Source organism: Sinocyclocheilus grahami, unplaced genomic scaffold (assembly GCF_001515645.1).
Source record: "Sinocyclocheilus grahami isolate Dianchi unplaced genomic scaffold, SAMN03320097.WGS_v1.1 scaffold1422.1, whole genome shotgun sequence".
Lineage (NCBI taxonomy): Eukaryota > Metazoa > Chordata > Actinopteri > Cypriniformes > Cyprinidae > Sinocyclocheilus > Sinocyclocheilus grahami.
The window spans coordinates 168,490-184,324 of record NW_015506601.1 but is presented as its reverse complement, the minus strand read 5'-3'; the positions used below and the strand labels follow the sequence as shown (position 1 = coordinate 184,324).

At 38.8% G+C, this 15,835-nt stretch overlaps 1 protein-coding gene across 1 annotated transcript in view; it reads right to left on the bottom strand.

The window, feature by feature from the left end:
* Window positions 1-3,845: 3,845 nt before the first annotated feature.
* The window catches only part of LOC107570159 (protein KIAA2022-like), a 65,310-nt gene continuing 53,320 nt past the window's right edge, over window positions 3,846-15,835 (bottom strand). The window contains exons 2-3 of the mRNA XM_016256361.1: window positions 7,268-8,539; window positions 3,846-6,744 (exon numbers count right to left, since the gene is read on the bottom strand). Coding sequence (XP_016111847.1) covers window positions 4,077-6,744; window positions 7,268-8,247 — 3,648 coding nt within the window. The 5' untranslated portion in view covers window positions 8,248-8,539 and the 3' untranslated portion in view covers window positions 3,846-4,076. The remainder of the gene's footprint in view (window positions 6,745-7,267; window positions 8,540-15,835) is intronic.

The following is a 15,835-nucleotide window of genomic DNA, read 5'->3' as shown; positions in this document are numbered from 1 at the left end:
AAAATATGCACTTACAAAATATCTTACAAATTGGCACAGAGAAAAATATACAATATTTTTGTGATGGCGAGAATTAATTAAGAATCCCTCTGGTATCAACTCTAGACAATATTTATAAAGCTCAATAATTTCTCCAACAAAAATGCAAAAGCAATTCCAATTAATGACAAAGAATTGTGTTGTGAATACATTAAACAGAACCATATATTGTACATTCATAAAGAGAGGAGTAGGGTTTCATTTCTTATAATCCTTGTGTCATAATTACTGGGTGAATACAGTTACCCTCTTAGCACCAGTAGGAGGAGGCAGCTTAACAGTGGCACGTTGTAGAAAACTTGAAGTACATTCAGTTGACAACAGGCAGAAATGAGAGAAGGCAGGCTAGCCCATGTGCAGTTTCCTCATTGGGATCATCCTGCTGCTGCTAAACATGGCCGGCTGGAGGCAGAAGGGGACGGAGTGAAATCTTTCGAAGGTAAAAGCTATAGGTAAGGCATTACTTTACCTGAGATATCCTCCTTGAGCAACACTTTAAATCAAAGGTGTCATCTATTCATCTAAATGTGGTAAATACCAATGGATTAAGGGCTTTTGAAAGGACGAATTTGGTTTCAAGGTTTTCGAGCTACAATAAATTGAGGTGAAATTTGAGGCAGAAACCTAATGCACTAATGTTCCACTAATGACACCTACCCAGGCTCACTGGAAATACTTGCTTTTGCCTACGCTGTAAAAAATGGCCGTGAATTTAACGGTAAAAGACTGTAAAAATGCTACAGTAAAATCCTGTTAAATGGTTAACAGTAAATTCCCCTACTATACACAGTGAAAAACTGTATTGGACATTACATGTATTGGACATTAATTTTACGGTAGTATACTGTTTTTGAAAGTGAAAAAGACCGTATAATTTACAGTGAATAACCATAAATTGACATTCCCAGAACTCCCTGCGTTACATTTAAAATTTGATGTTTTTTTGTTGAAATAACTATGTTTCTTCTTAATTTTTTCTTATCAGTTTTGTATATTAGGGTTGTGTTACACCTAATGTTAAATGAATGTTTATTGCATTATTTCAGTTTCATGTGTGTTACCATGATGGTGTTTAGTAAAAGCTGCTTGTGATGGGCTTTGGTTCATCATGTGACTTTCTCATCACCACCTGCATTTGGTGGTTATCAGTGTATTACAAAGGTACAAAACAGATTTCAGTACTTCAATAGGTTGGTATATTAACATTATATCAGTTAATGAAATTACGGTATTTAACTGTAAATGTAAGTTAAAACTGTAAAACCTAAAATGTTGCTACCGTATTTTTTACGGTAAAATTCCGGCAACCACAGCTGCCGTTTTTTTACTGTAAATTTTACAGAATTTTTTTTTTACAGTGTACATTTCTGCAAAACTCAAAAAACATACCTATACGTTGGACCACAAAACCAGTCATAAGGGTCAATTTGACAAAATCGACATTTATACATCATCTGAAAGCTGAATAAATTGAGCTTTCCATTGATGTATGGCTTGCTAGGATCTGACAATATTTGGCCGAGATACAACTATTTGAAAATCTGGAATCTGAGGGTGCAAAAAAATCTAAATACTTTAAAGTTGTCCAAATGAAGTTCTTAACAATGCATATCAAAAATTAAGTTTTGATATATTTACAGTAGGACATTTACAAAATACCTTCATGGAACATGATCTTTACTTAATATTCTAATGATTTTTGGCATAAAAGAATCATAATTTTGACCCATACAATGTACTGTTGGCTATTGCTACAAATATACCCCAGCGACTTAAGACTGCTTTTGTGCTGCAGGGTCACATCTGTATGAATCGCTGCAGTTTCCAGTTAAAATGAACACTAGAGGCAGTAAAACACAAATTCACACACATTGATTTACAGGGCCAGAGTTTCGATTAAGAAAGCCTAGTTTTCGCACAATTCCTTGCACAATATTGGGTTATGAATTCAAAACAATTTTAACAAGCTGCGAGATTTGAAAACGGACACATTTGAACGTTAGCGCCACATATCCAGCTTCATATGTTTGGGTTTTCTAACTCAGTAGGTTTGCTCGGTAGCTCACGTGATACGTGATACGTGATACGTGACCGCTCCAATACGAATCCTGTAAAACTGCTATGCATCAGTGAATGCGTTTTTATATCACTTTTGCATTTGGGTAGGTTTAGGGTTGGGTTTGGTGTAGGGGGTATGTTATTTTCCAACAAAACAGAGCATTAAACTTTCAGCGACACTTCCCGGACATTTGAATTCTGAATCGCCGTAATACGTGCCTGTGTCAATGTAATAAAAACGTGTCACAGTCACATCAATCATGCGTTTTAGCGTAACTCACTGGACATTTCACTTTGAAACTGCCGCGAAACATGCAATAAGGTACGTAATGTCGCGTTGCAGAAACGTCGCCACAAGCACGTATTTTCAATGAGCCTGGGTTGGTTAAAACGAATGAAACAAAACAGCATGTTCACCAAAACAGAGTTCGCTGAAAAACTTTTGTATCACAACAGAACCACTGGCAAAAAAAAAACAATAATTGTTGTTTTCAGATGTAATTGTCAGCACAGGATACTACTTAACCATTTATGGAAATCGTAAGGGAAATGTGTAAAAGTGGGATAAAGCAAAATGGACATTCTTTACAGTTTCTTAACCATCAAAAATACTCCAACAAATATGCAAAATATGAAACACTGTGTTCACAGTTCCTGTTACAGCAGATTGTGAAATGATTGCTTACTGACCGATACCAGAAAGATGCCATCCTCAATTAACATCCGTGTCCACCTTTCTCATTTTTCTTCCTTCTATGTTTAGAGGAGTACACATTTGCTTATCTTTTTGCTTCTAAGCAGAAGTAATGCTGAGGTACATTGAACTTGGTAAGTAAAAAAAAAAAAAAGTTCAGAGTTGAGTTGTTTAGGTTAAGTGGTTGTACCACTGTCAGCTGCAGGTGCTCTTCAAACGATAGAGTTCCCAAAGAAAACAAAACTACTAACCAAAAACAAACGTCAGATCTTGTTAAGTCTTGAAAGGGGACAGTTAGCATTCATCAGGACAGTAAATGAAACGGCCAGTATTCATACAGATTATTAATGTGCACAGAGAGTTTACATTTGGCACACGGATAGAATTCATGTTTTGCTTTGAACAGTGTATTTCTGTACAGCGATACTAAATAATAATACTACTACTAATAATCTGTTAGTAGTAATATATTATTTCAGTCAATAATCAATGTCATTATAAATGAAAGCATAAAAAAGAAAACAAAAATTAAGCGTTTGGGATTTCCATGGCATAGAAATGTCCCTCTAAGACAATTTCCAGTACAACTCCTGTAAAAAGCATAGTAGATAAGAGAAAATCATGAGTACATTCCAACAGTAAGACATTCGAACAACATTAATCTGATATGTCTTCAATACAAAATGGTCCCATTGTGTGCTGTTAATGTTTAGGGATCTACCAAGGATGTTGTTATCCTCAACAAGGGGCTGAGCATTTCACACTTTAAAATAAGTCAGGCAGTAAACGGATAAAATGAGAGGAGGGCATCTGTTTCAGAATACATATTCAAAAGGGGGAGCTTGTTTCACACAAAGACATTTTATAATAGCTACATCTTTGAAGAGAGAAATATAATTACATAAGGGCAGCAAGATTCACTGAGAAATTAACAAAAAGGGTCCAAAAAGAGAATGTGCACTTATCAAAGTTTTTTCCTTTTCTTCAGACAAATACTATTCAGCAACCGCAAAAAATAGCAAAAACAAGAATGCAGAAGAAAAATACAGCCATGGTCATTTAAAATCTCAATCAAGCTTTACACAATCAATCAATAGGTAGTTTGCGAGTACAAGAAGTTTCTCATGCAAGATCAATATCCTCTTCAGGAGCAAAAACAAGGAGGGGGTACTAAAGGATAACGTAATTCCATGCATCTCTAGTCTTGAGTCAGTGTAGGTATGTCAAGAAATTAAGAGGAAGTGGGGAAAGTGAGGAACGTGCATCAGCAGCTAGATATAAAATATTACCTCAGTTTCTCAAAAGAAGCCATTAATGATATGTCTTTATTTGGGTCTCGTTCAGGTCGTGTTCCCTTTAGATTTTCAATCCGAGGGAATTTTGCACTGGTTTTGTGACGGTACATCTTTTTGTGCGCGGGCCCATTTATACCAGGAACGCCAAGGTTAGGCTTGTCGAACATGTTGCAGCCCAAAGCCAACTGAGGGAAAAAAGGCAAGGAGGCATTGAACTTTGCCTGCTTTTTGCCACCTTTCGTCCCACCTTTTTTGACTTTTGTGCCCCCAGTAGTCAAACTGCCTTTCTTTTTGGGGTCGGATGAAGTTCCTGCTAGGATTTTGAGAGTCTTTAACTTGAGGCTGTTAGCCTCCGAGGGCAGGCAGATATTTGCTGTAGGGCCCCATATTGGCTCAACAGAGGCCATCATGAATCTCTGTACTTCAGCCATCCCTGAGACAATATTTGACAAGATGTTGGATGGCTCTTCAAACTCTCGCTGGTCATCGTGGATTTGACATTTGCTCTCTGAACTACCTATCCCTGTCCATTCCTGCCCTTTGCCACCCTTCTCATCCAGTAAAGCCTTTAATTTTTTCGATGCTCGTGAAGTCTGACGTGGAACTTTGCCCTTCTCTGTTTTTGGAGCTCTTGGGGCTTTGCTTTTTTTGGTACCCTGCCCTGCAGTTTGTTTGTTGCTATTTTTCCTCTTTCCCTTGGTCCCCTTGATTGCATTCATCATATCACCATCAAAAGCTAGATTTTCCTCTTTTGTCCCCAGGCTTAAGTTGTCTTCGCCATTAAAAATGTGCAATTGATAATCGTGAACATCTACTGAATATCTATCCAGATCTTGCTGCTCGATCATTTTGCAGTTCCAGTCCACGTCTTTGGTGCATGACATCTTAGCTCCATCCTGGAGATCAGCAGCCTTCCCAACTATCTTCATCTCATGGCCCACAACTTGAGGGGACAAATTAGGCGTCTCTGGGGGAGAGAGTTCTGACAAAGATGTGTGTCTGAATTTATCTGGAGTGAAGTTGGAGATATCCAGCAAGTCTGTAGACTCCCTTAGGGGGGTGATTGCATCAATACTCTGCTGAATCACCAGTTTGGGACTGCAGTGGGCCAGAAAGTTCTCGTTAACATCATCCTCACCATCTTTCTCGCAGGACTTAAGCCTCAGAGAGCTGTAATTGCTACAAGTAGTTGACAGCGAGCCAACTGAGTCGAAACTGATGAGCTGGCCGTTGTTTGTGTACAGTGTGGCTCTTTGAAACTGTGGCTGCCCCTGACAAGCCTGAAACTCAGGAGCAGGAGGCAGTGGTTGCTCAGGCATGTAATTCTTTTCATAAAGCATTCTGTTGCTCTCCAGACTCAGCTGGCTGTAGCCTGACACAGTCAGACTCTCAGACAACGGCATAGCCATCTCTCCAGTGAAGCTGCTGGGTTGGATCGCAGACTCCGCAATATCTGCAGCGGCAAACTGCTGGTTGGGACCAAGCTGGGGGTGCCACATCTGGGCAAGAGTCAGACAATTCTGGGGTGACTGCTGGAGCTCTGATTCTGATGGTGGGGAAAGGACACAACTTTGCGCTACCTGAATTGAGGTGAATTGCTGCTTTTCCAAAGAGAGGTCCAGAGAGTGTTGGGTCTGCTGGGGAAAAAATGGGATACCGGTGCTACCTGAAGAATCAGAGGCATCTAGCAATGTTTGTAAATAGCCACCCGGGATAACGGAAACACTTGCTGCCACATTCTCAGGCGATGCCTCTTTGTTAGGGGAGCAGGTGGTAGACACAAAAGCTAATTTTTCAGTGGCATTAGCCATTTGACTCTCACACAAATGGGGACTGTGTGCAGCTGGGCTGACGTTTTTATCTTCAGCACCTCCTACTGCGTCCATATTTTTCTGCAGCGAGCAAACTTCTGTCAGGTCTGTCATGCTCTTGCTTTTCTCCACAAGGTCTCTCATTGTCTTGCTCCTAAGTCTGGCTTCACTTTTGAATTTCTGTATTCTGAATATTTTATTTCCTATTCTCTTTTCCTCCCTCTCTTGTGATCTGCTCTTCCGGGTGGCAGTGTCTATGATGTCATTTGGGTCTAATGTGCTTGCACAGCTGGTGGCTATTGTTAATGGCATTCCCATGGAGGCAGCTTCATCTGTAGAAGCAACCTCCTGCCTGGGATCAGAGGCAAAGGGGCCCTGCTTGGTGGGTGATTGCTTCACAGTTTGAATTCTCTGAATTCTAAGCCTGTGTGCTAGCTTGTGTTTCCTTTTGGGGGGACTGGAACTAAAGGCATGGTGGTGAGAACTGTGTTTATCTCCTGCTGCCAGCTTAAGCTGTTCCTCTCTTTCTCTCTGTTTCTCCTGCCAGAAATCTTTCAGAGGTGCAAGCTTCTCATATTTGTTGATTGTATCCTCATTTAAGCTTACCGTCGTGTCGGCTGAATCGATTCTGCCCAGCTTCACAGCCATGCATTTCTCTCCTTTGAACCTGTTGACGATAATGTATTTGATTATTAAAGGTGGATCCTTGCGAGAGTATTTTCGTCTCTTTTTAGGACACCAGTCAAGATCCTCTTCTTGCTTTGGACCAATCGGTGGTTTCTCTCGCTTTTCAATGTTTCTTTCTCCTTCGGTGGACTCAACATAATACAAGTAGTCATCACTATACCTTACTTTTCTCTTGGCCCGCAATCCATAGTTCAGATGGTTGGAGCAGCTTGTGTTTTTTCGTGAGAACAAGGTTTTAGGCCTGTTATCTTGCAAGGTGCCAAAAGAGGAAACAGTGGAGGAGCTATCATCACTATAGTCCCCCGAGTCATCAGCTGAGTTGCTTGAATCAATTAAGTAGTTAGTTTTGGGGCTGTAATCAGGTGTCTGCTCTAAGGAGCAGTCATTTTTTCAGAGGTGCAAGCTTCTCATATTTGTTGATTGTATCCTCATTTAAGCTTACCGTCGTGTCGGCTGAATCGATTCTGCCCAGCTTCACAGCCATGCATTTCTCTCCTTTGAACCTGTTGACGATAATGTATTTGATTATTAAAGGTGGATCCTTGCGAGAGTATTTTCGTCTCTTTTTAGGACACCAGTCAAGATCCTCTTCTTGCTTTGGACCAATCGGTGGTTTCTCTCGCTTTTCAATGTTTCTTTCTCCTTCGGTGGACTCAACATAATACAAGTAGTCATCACTATACCTTACTTTTCTCTTGGCCCGCAATCCATAGTTCAGATGATTGGAGCAGCTTGTGTTTTTTCGTGAGAACAAGGTTTTAGGCCTGTTATCTTGCAAGGTGCCAAAAGAGGAAACAGTGGAGGAGCTATCATCACTATAGTCCCCCGAGTCATCAGCTGAGTTGCTTGAATCAATTAAGTAGTTAGTTTTGGGGCTGTAATCAGGTGTCTGCTCTAAGGAGCAGTCATTCTCATCCCCTTTGCTGTCATTTTGAAATCCAAGCTCCTCTAATTTAGGTGGTAGGTCATCCACAACTCGTTTTACCACACCACCCTCTTTCTTTGTGCAATTTACCAAGACACTTGGGAAAAAGTTGAACTGGGTTTCCTCTTGCAGAACATTGGTTTTCTCCCTCATGTTGTCCTGGAAGGACTCATAGCGGATCTTTAACGAGCACACGTCGCTGCTCAGAGTGGAGTCATCATCGTCATCAAACATGTAATTGTCCACGTCCTCCTCAGTGAAGAGATTTACGGATAGCTCGTTCTTGGAGCAGAGATCCAGCAATTCTATCTTACTCTCACTTATGAAGGACTCAAAGTAGCCCCAGTCCTGATTTGGATTGGTAAGCAAGCCATCGTCTCCATTGCACTTGTCTAACAGCAGTCCCTCATACAGGTTTTTGGAGGCCGAATCATCCAAGTCTGTTTTCTCTGTGTCCTTTTTCTCAACTAGCTGAATTTTGGGGACAGGAAAGCTCAAAAGCTGATCCGAGAGGAGATGGTCTCCGTAACTCCCCGTCTCACTTGTGCTCATGCATTGCATGTTAATATCAGAGACAGGGCAGGTGCTGTAGTCTCGGTTCATGTCAGCTATTTTGAGGTTGATACTGGCCTCTACATTGGACATATCCTTGGTCTCAATGAAGCAGCTGGGACAGGTGTGACTCTGCTGAATCAAACAGTCCTGTGTGAGCCCAGGAATGCTCGCGGGTTCAATCATGGTGAAATGACGCTGACTGCGTTCTTCTTGGAAATGCCTAGTGGGCTCAAGCCCTTGGCAGCACAGGGTGTGAGGGATATCGTGTAGTTTGAGGACTCATCAGTCGGCTGGTCCTCTGAAGGAGTTTGTGTTGACAGTGGCTGTGGTAAGTGGTGCTTCTTTAAGGCCAATTTAGCAATAAGGCAGAACGAGTCGTCTCTCTTCGTGCTCACTGCAGCAGCTGTGGAGGATGCGTGTAAGGCAGCATCTGCGACACCGTTCAGCTTTAGATTATTCTTCAGATCATGTGATCCTAGACAAAGAAAAACAAGCACAATATTAATCATTTATAATATTATTAAATACCACAATAACCCATTGCATATACAATAATAATATTTTAAAGACCACTGCAATGTATTTACATTTGTTGTGATGCGACTTAAATGAAACAGTGGTACTTAAATAAGTACCATCTGAATTTGATTGGATCATGGGTGTTGATATAATTGGATAATATTATTTTTATTGCAGATGAGGCTTTGGGAGAAAGTTATTACATTTAGATGAAAGATTAAATCATTAAAAACTTTTGTAGAAAAACATTCACTTATGAATCACGTAATTAATTAAGAAAGTACATAGGATGAGCTTTTTTTCCTTTTTAAAATCAACAGTTAATAATAAAACGGAAAGTGTATTAGAGATATGGGGCTAGTTTTCTAGATGTTGTGCTCACTTGAGCTACACATTATTAAGTTATGAAGACTACACTACCTGTAAAAGGCACAAAAAAAATTCTTCTAATTATACTCATATTGTTTTTTTTTTTATTTTGTATAATTATGTAAATGTATATTTTTTTGTAGTATTTGAGGTTTCATTGTTTTTGGACTTCACAATATGAGTACTTGTAGATGTGAACACTCTTTAATAAAAGACTCTTTATGCAGCAAGATATCACCAAGATATGGTGATATCTCTGATATAATATGGTGATATCTCTATTTTATTTGACCCTTCATGTAATTAAATAATTTTTTATATCATGATTAAAGCAACAAGCTATTAATTCAGAAGATGCTAAATGAAGCACATTTAGGTTACCTGAGAAAATTTTTTAATAGTGCTGTTAACTTTGCCATTCTTTTTAAATTCTATTAAAAACTCATTTAAAAAATGGAATGCACAACAGTTCAATAATATAATATAATATAATATAAACTGCCTAGTGCTCACTTGAGCTACACATTATTAAGTTATGAAGACTACACTACCTGTAAAAGGCACAAAAAAAATTCTTCTAATTATACTCATATTGTTTTTTTTTTTATTTTGTATAATTATGTAAATGTATATTTTTTTGTAGTATTTGAGGTTTCACTGTTTTTGGACTTCACAATATGAGTACTTGTAGATGTGAACACTCTTTAATAAAAGACTCTTTATGCAGCAAAATATCACCAAGATATGGTGATATCTCTGATATAATATGGTGATATCTCTATTTTATTTGACCCTTCATGTAATTAAATTATTTTTTATATCATGATTAAAGCAACAAGCTATTAATTCAGAAGATGCTAAATGAAGCACATTTAGGTTACCTGAGAACATTTTTTAATAGTGCTGTTAACTTTGCCATTCTTTTTAAATTCTATTAAAAACTCATTTAAAAAATGGAATGCACAACAGTTCAATAATATAATATAATATAATATAAACTGCCTAGCCAAAGAAAAAAAGTCATAAATGATACATAAATGAGCAAATACTGAAAAGTCTCGGATTGGATCATTATTGCAGTGATTGATATGTTTCTGGCATGTTATATGCTGTGCACCAATTCTTTTAACCCTAACTGATGCGGTGTGTAGCTTTTAATTTCTCAAAACAACCATGTCAGAATAAATACAACGTATATATTCTAGGATGACAATGTCAAGATTCACCAGGCTCAAATTGTGAAATAGTGGTTCAGTGAGCATGAGGAATCATTTTCATGTATGAACTGGCCACCACAGAGTCCTGAGCTCAACCCTACTGAAAGACTTCAGGATGTGCTGAGTCGACTTTACAGAGTGCTTCAACGCTCCCATTGACAATACAAGATCTCAAAAATGTATGCAACTCTTGATGGAAATAAATGCTGTTGTACAATGCCAGCAACGAAAACACAATGTTATCACATTTAAAGGCAGTCCAATGAAATATTAGTGTGGAACTTTTTAGACAGGCAGTGTAAATTCGACTCCAGCACATCCCAAAGACTTTCAATGGGGTTGAGCTCAGGACTCTGTGGTGCCCAATCTCTCACAAGATTTTCTCACAGGTCTGCTCTAAGCTGTCGTACCGGTGCATTACGAGGAGCTGTTGTAAGCTCACTAACTGACACCGGTCGGAAAACTCATTTTCTCTTTGCTATGAGTTATCAGGGAGTTCACCAATCAGCCGGCACGTATGAAGAATAAATATGAAATCTCTGAGGATTTGCTGTGAATCAGATGTGTGAAATCTTGTTATCCTCTTCTAGGATAATGTATCAGATCAGTTGACAACTGACCGGATCACATAAATCCACACAGGGAAGTACAGGAGAGCATATGGTCTTTTGGCAGGTGTCAGTACACCGAACCTCGGCCAGACTCGCTGATCATCCTCTGCTCTGCTGCAGCATTAGGACACTAGAGAAAAGGGGGAAAATATGCCCAAATGGGATTCCTGTTTACTGAAGCTTCAGCTCTTGGGTGCTGGATTATCCACACATGTGGCCTAGAGCTCCACACATCCCTCAATAACTACATTACTGTAAGAGGAACACAGATGGTGAAATTGGAACACGAATATGATTATAAGCCAGTTTCGCTTTTCAAATATGAACAGATCACAGATCTTGGCCATCTTTTGAGGAAGAAAGAAGGTAATTGTCGGTGGAGATGTCAATGACTCTGAGTGTCAGGGTCCACAATGACAGATTTGATGATGACAGGACTTTCATTTGGGGTTAACGATCCCTTTAATGTGCGCTGTGATGCACTCTGTCTGCAGCACACAAAAACAGCAAGAACCTTTTTTGTAAGCTCTAATCTCATTCTCTGCTTTACACAATGTTCAGAGTGCACAGGTTTTTATCAGCCCGCTGGGACAAAATCATATTTACTGTCTGCTACAATGAGCACTTCTGAGGTAGAACTAGCTGCTGGATTTGACAAAGATTTTCAAGAGTTTTGTTTGCACATGATATCCTTAAGGCCAGCGGTATATTTACGAGTTATGACTGTGAACTAATCAATACTTATTACTTCTGAATGGAAGGATGGTCTTATTATTTGGACATGCTGAGAGCAAACTCATTATATGTTATGGCAATTGCTCTATGCAGGCTCAGAAAGCACTGCAGCACAGACCATCACAGTTATAGCTCTACTACCACTGCTAGACATCTACCACAAGACGCTCAGCATCATCACAATCTATTCCTACCGTCTACTTTCCAACCATAATCTATTGATACCACTGCCATGTGCCATCTAACAGATCCAGGACTACCAGACTCCCCACAACCCACCCGCTACAATGACATTTCATTATGTGAGAATGACTTCTGCTCCAATCCAAGATCCCACTGTTCTTCACACATAGTATACATGATCACCTGCACTACAAAGACCTGACAATAAAGAACTTGTCTTGGCTTGTGTGTGAGATTGGTAGAAATAAAAGGTGTCTGCGTTTTCTCATAATCTTTCTTAATAGTTTCTTAAACCACAGAAATAAGAAGCTTTCAAGAATCGAATGTAAAGTATTAACAAAAGCACAATATGGTTGTTTTCTCCTCTTCTTACAAGAGAGCACATCACATATCAACAGCACACAGTCTATGTGATTTTTGCCAAAATGACAGTGTAGCTAATATAGGGCTGCATGATTTGGGGGGGGGAAATCTAATTGTGTTTTTTCTGATAAAAAAAAAATAGCAATTGCAGGGGGGAAAAAATCCACATATTTGTGATTATATATCAGTATGTCTATACAATTTTAATAACAAAATATTATTAGAATGATGTATTATTTAAATGTATTAGTATTATTATTATTATTACTACTACTACTACTACTACTAAGTAAAAAATAAAATAGTAAATGAAAAAAGTATTAATGGAAACATATTAATGTTATAATACATTACTGTAAAATAATTAAATAATAATTATAAAAATAAATCTTAATTTCCTGATTTTCAAACACTAAACTATCAAAATAAAAGTGAGATGATTAAACTTTTGAAAGCAAATAAATTAACTGCAGAGCATTAAATATTCTCTTTTATTGAGAAGCGCTTCTCGTTATTAGTTTGTGAAGATGGCTGGTGCCGACAGAAGCACAGACGGATCACGTGTAAATGAACACAGCTTCACTCTGAAACACACAGCATATATATTCATTCAATTAAAGGCACAATATGCAATTTTCGCCGCTAGAGGACACGTATTCAAAATAAACAAAGAGGCAAAGGCGTAGTTTAATGACGCTGTGACTGAGTGTGGAATCATGGGAGTTGTGGACTTCATCCCCACAGCCGATGCAATCCGACGGGACTCGGGCAGAAATCATGTTCATGGATGAGCTAATGATTTATTAACGTAGTAGAATGAAGCAGGGTGAGGCTGAAAGCCGTCGAAGCGAAACGAGGCGCTGAACGAGCGCGACACACGGCTCAAAAGCAGCGGAGCTTTTATAATGCCACAGTCGAGCGCTTCCGCTGCTTCCGGTCGTGCGTATGTGGGGTAAAGCAGCGGAGCTTTTATTATGCCACAGTCAACCGCTTCCGCTGCTTCCGGTCGTGCGTATGTGGGGTAAAGCAGCGCTGTTTTATCATACTAGATACATTTGAAAGCTCTGTTATTATGCTACTCTGTGCGGTCGTCACCAGTCTATTAAAACACACAACATATTAAAGTGTCTTTGGTGTTTCCATGTTTTCTACAAAACAAAACCAGAAATCGAGGGGTTATGACATGGCAGGTGACCAGGGCAGGACTTAGGGGGGTGGTGGCCCCTGGGCTTGAGGTTATGATCTGGCCCTATACCTACACTACAAATGCCCTCAAATAGAACATCATTATGGAGTAAATATTAATATGCAACATGTCTAGGCTATAGTCAAAGTTTAAATGTAATATTAAATATTCATTATAATATAATAAACAGGATGTGTTCTCTGAAATATATGTAGAAATATTAAATGATTGCAAAAATTAAATAAGCTACTTTTTAAAACATGAAACTTTAACCGCCAGTAGGTGGCAGCAAGTGACTGTCTTAATGAGTGAGTTGAATCAACCAATTAGTTTAAAAAGCGGATTCATTTAACTTTGCAAACGACTGTACTGCTTGAATAATTTGCTGGTCCGTGTAAAGCTAAGGAACAAAACGCTGCTGTTCGGAGACGCAGAGGTTCTGCTGTTTGTTCTATTTTCTTTCTGACGGAGCAAAACTGAATTTTGTGTCTGAAAGTTAGTCTGTAAGTTGTTGTTTATTGTACATTTGCAATCTTGCAGATATTCGAGAAAAAAAAAACAGGACTCTTGTTTGTGTGATAGGCTAAGTCCTATATCATAGGCATAGCTATGTTATAAAAACAGAAATTCATTAAATTGCTTTTTTTTTTTTATTTAAAGTCATTTTGATGAAATTTCTTCCCCACTATGTCTAATGGCAGTAAGACGAGTGAAAGCGCTGAAAACTCATCAGATGATCGCATAATTTAGTGGAACATTAATAGGTTATAGTAATATAGAATCATCCTCTGTAAAGAAATGAGGTGTGAACATTTGAGTATTTATCATTATCTTTCTAAATGTGTGCTCTTTGGGGCTAAAGGCTTAATGGAGCTGTTTAAAGTAACTTAGCCATGTGATAACAAACCAATCGGTGCAGACGCGAGTCAATACGTGTGTCCTTCTTCTATGTGAAATAATCATAAATACCAGTTTATGCTATATAACGAACAAATCAAACAAACGTAAACGGGAAAAGGCGGGGCCCCCTACAATCCGGGGCCCATGGGCTGCAGCCCACTCAAGCCCAATGGTAAGTCCGGCCATACAGGCGACACAATGACACTATAGACACGGTCCGTGTCACTAGTTAAAATTGTTTATTTCTCTGGATTTAAACATTCTTCGAAACATTTGTGATAATGTAAGTACACAAGTCAGCAAAATATATAACACTGTTCTAGTGGCTTTTGGATATTTTAATAAACAAATCTTACATATTGTGCCTTTAAATCACAGCCTTTTGCGATCTGATAACCACACTAAGCCATATTGCTTAATATTTCAATTAATTGTGTAGCCCTGCAGCTGACTGAAAACTGATTTTGGCACCTTACTGGAGTCCTTTTGCCACTCTCTCATCTCAATGCCGCACACATGCACTTAAATACCTGAGGTGTGGAAAACAGCATCACAGGAGATCCATCAGCTTAATGGTCTCTTGCATTTGTGAATGGAGGCAAAGGATCAATTTATCTGCACCGGATGCTGGTAATGAGAGCTGGATGATTTATTGGCCCTTTATCAAAACTGAGAGCTGAAGGAAGCTGTTTTTCAGTGTGATTGTGACAGTGTGGCCGGTTGAGCTCCGGGCCCCAGTTCCCTGAGCTGGAACTGAGAGGAGAGTGGTTATGATAAACTAAAGCTTGCAGTGCCGCTGACAGGCCTGAGTCACAGAACAGACCAGAAACCTGCTCTGAGAGCCCAAGCACAGCTACTGAATGAGCGAATCGCTGACCCAAGACTGCAGATTAATGCAGCGCACCCGAGCAGATATTCATCAAATATCAACTGCATCTGTGAATATTATTTTTTTTCTTATCAAACAACATGTGCAGTACTGTTCTACCAATGGAGGTTTACAGGGTAACTGTACTTCAAAAGCAGAAATGTATGCTGCTAGGGCAACACGATAAATCATATTTTAGTCTTGATCGTGATTTCTTCTCTTGATTTATTAAGCATAATCTCCTCAACGGTGACTTCAAACTTTATTATTTTCAATAAAACATCAACATCTAATCCTGTTAATTCTTAATAAAAAGTTTTGTATGAAAGAAATAAAGTCAGACTGGTTAGTAATAAGTGAAGATGCTGAGCTCTATAGAGAGATCTGTTAGTGTTTAATGTCCTGTTGGGATTTAAAGGGTTTTGTGGGTCACCATTGAGCTGAAGAGTAGAGTCTGTGCTTCAGTCCAGGAGAAGACGGAGAAACATTGATGTTATGCTGCATGTTGCTTTATTTAAAGGCAGTAACTGTGTAGTTGCTGATGCATTGATATTTACATTAGCTCATGCATGTGTGCTGTTGTTAACTAATGGTTAACTGCAAGAGATTTACATTTTACGGAGAATGTTTCTCAATGACAATTCAGGAAATACCTATGAAATAACTGTTTTTTTGTAAAACATTTAAGAATAATTTAGGATGCAATTTAGAATATTTACCTTCATTTTACAGTTTTTGTTTCAGTCATTGACAGTTTTTTTTTTTTAAAGACTTTTAACCATTAATTCCATTAATGGTAAACGTTTGGCACCCTGTGCCA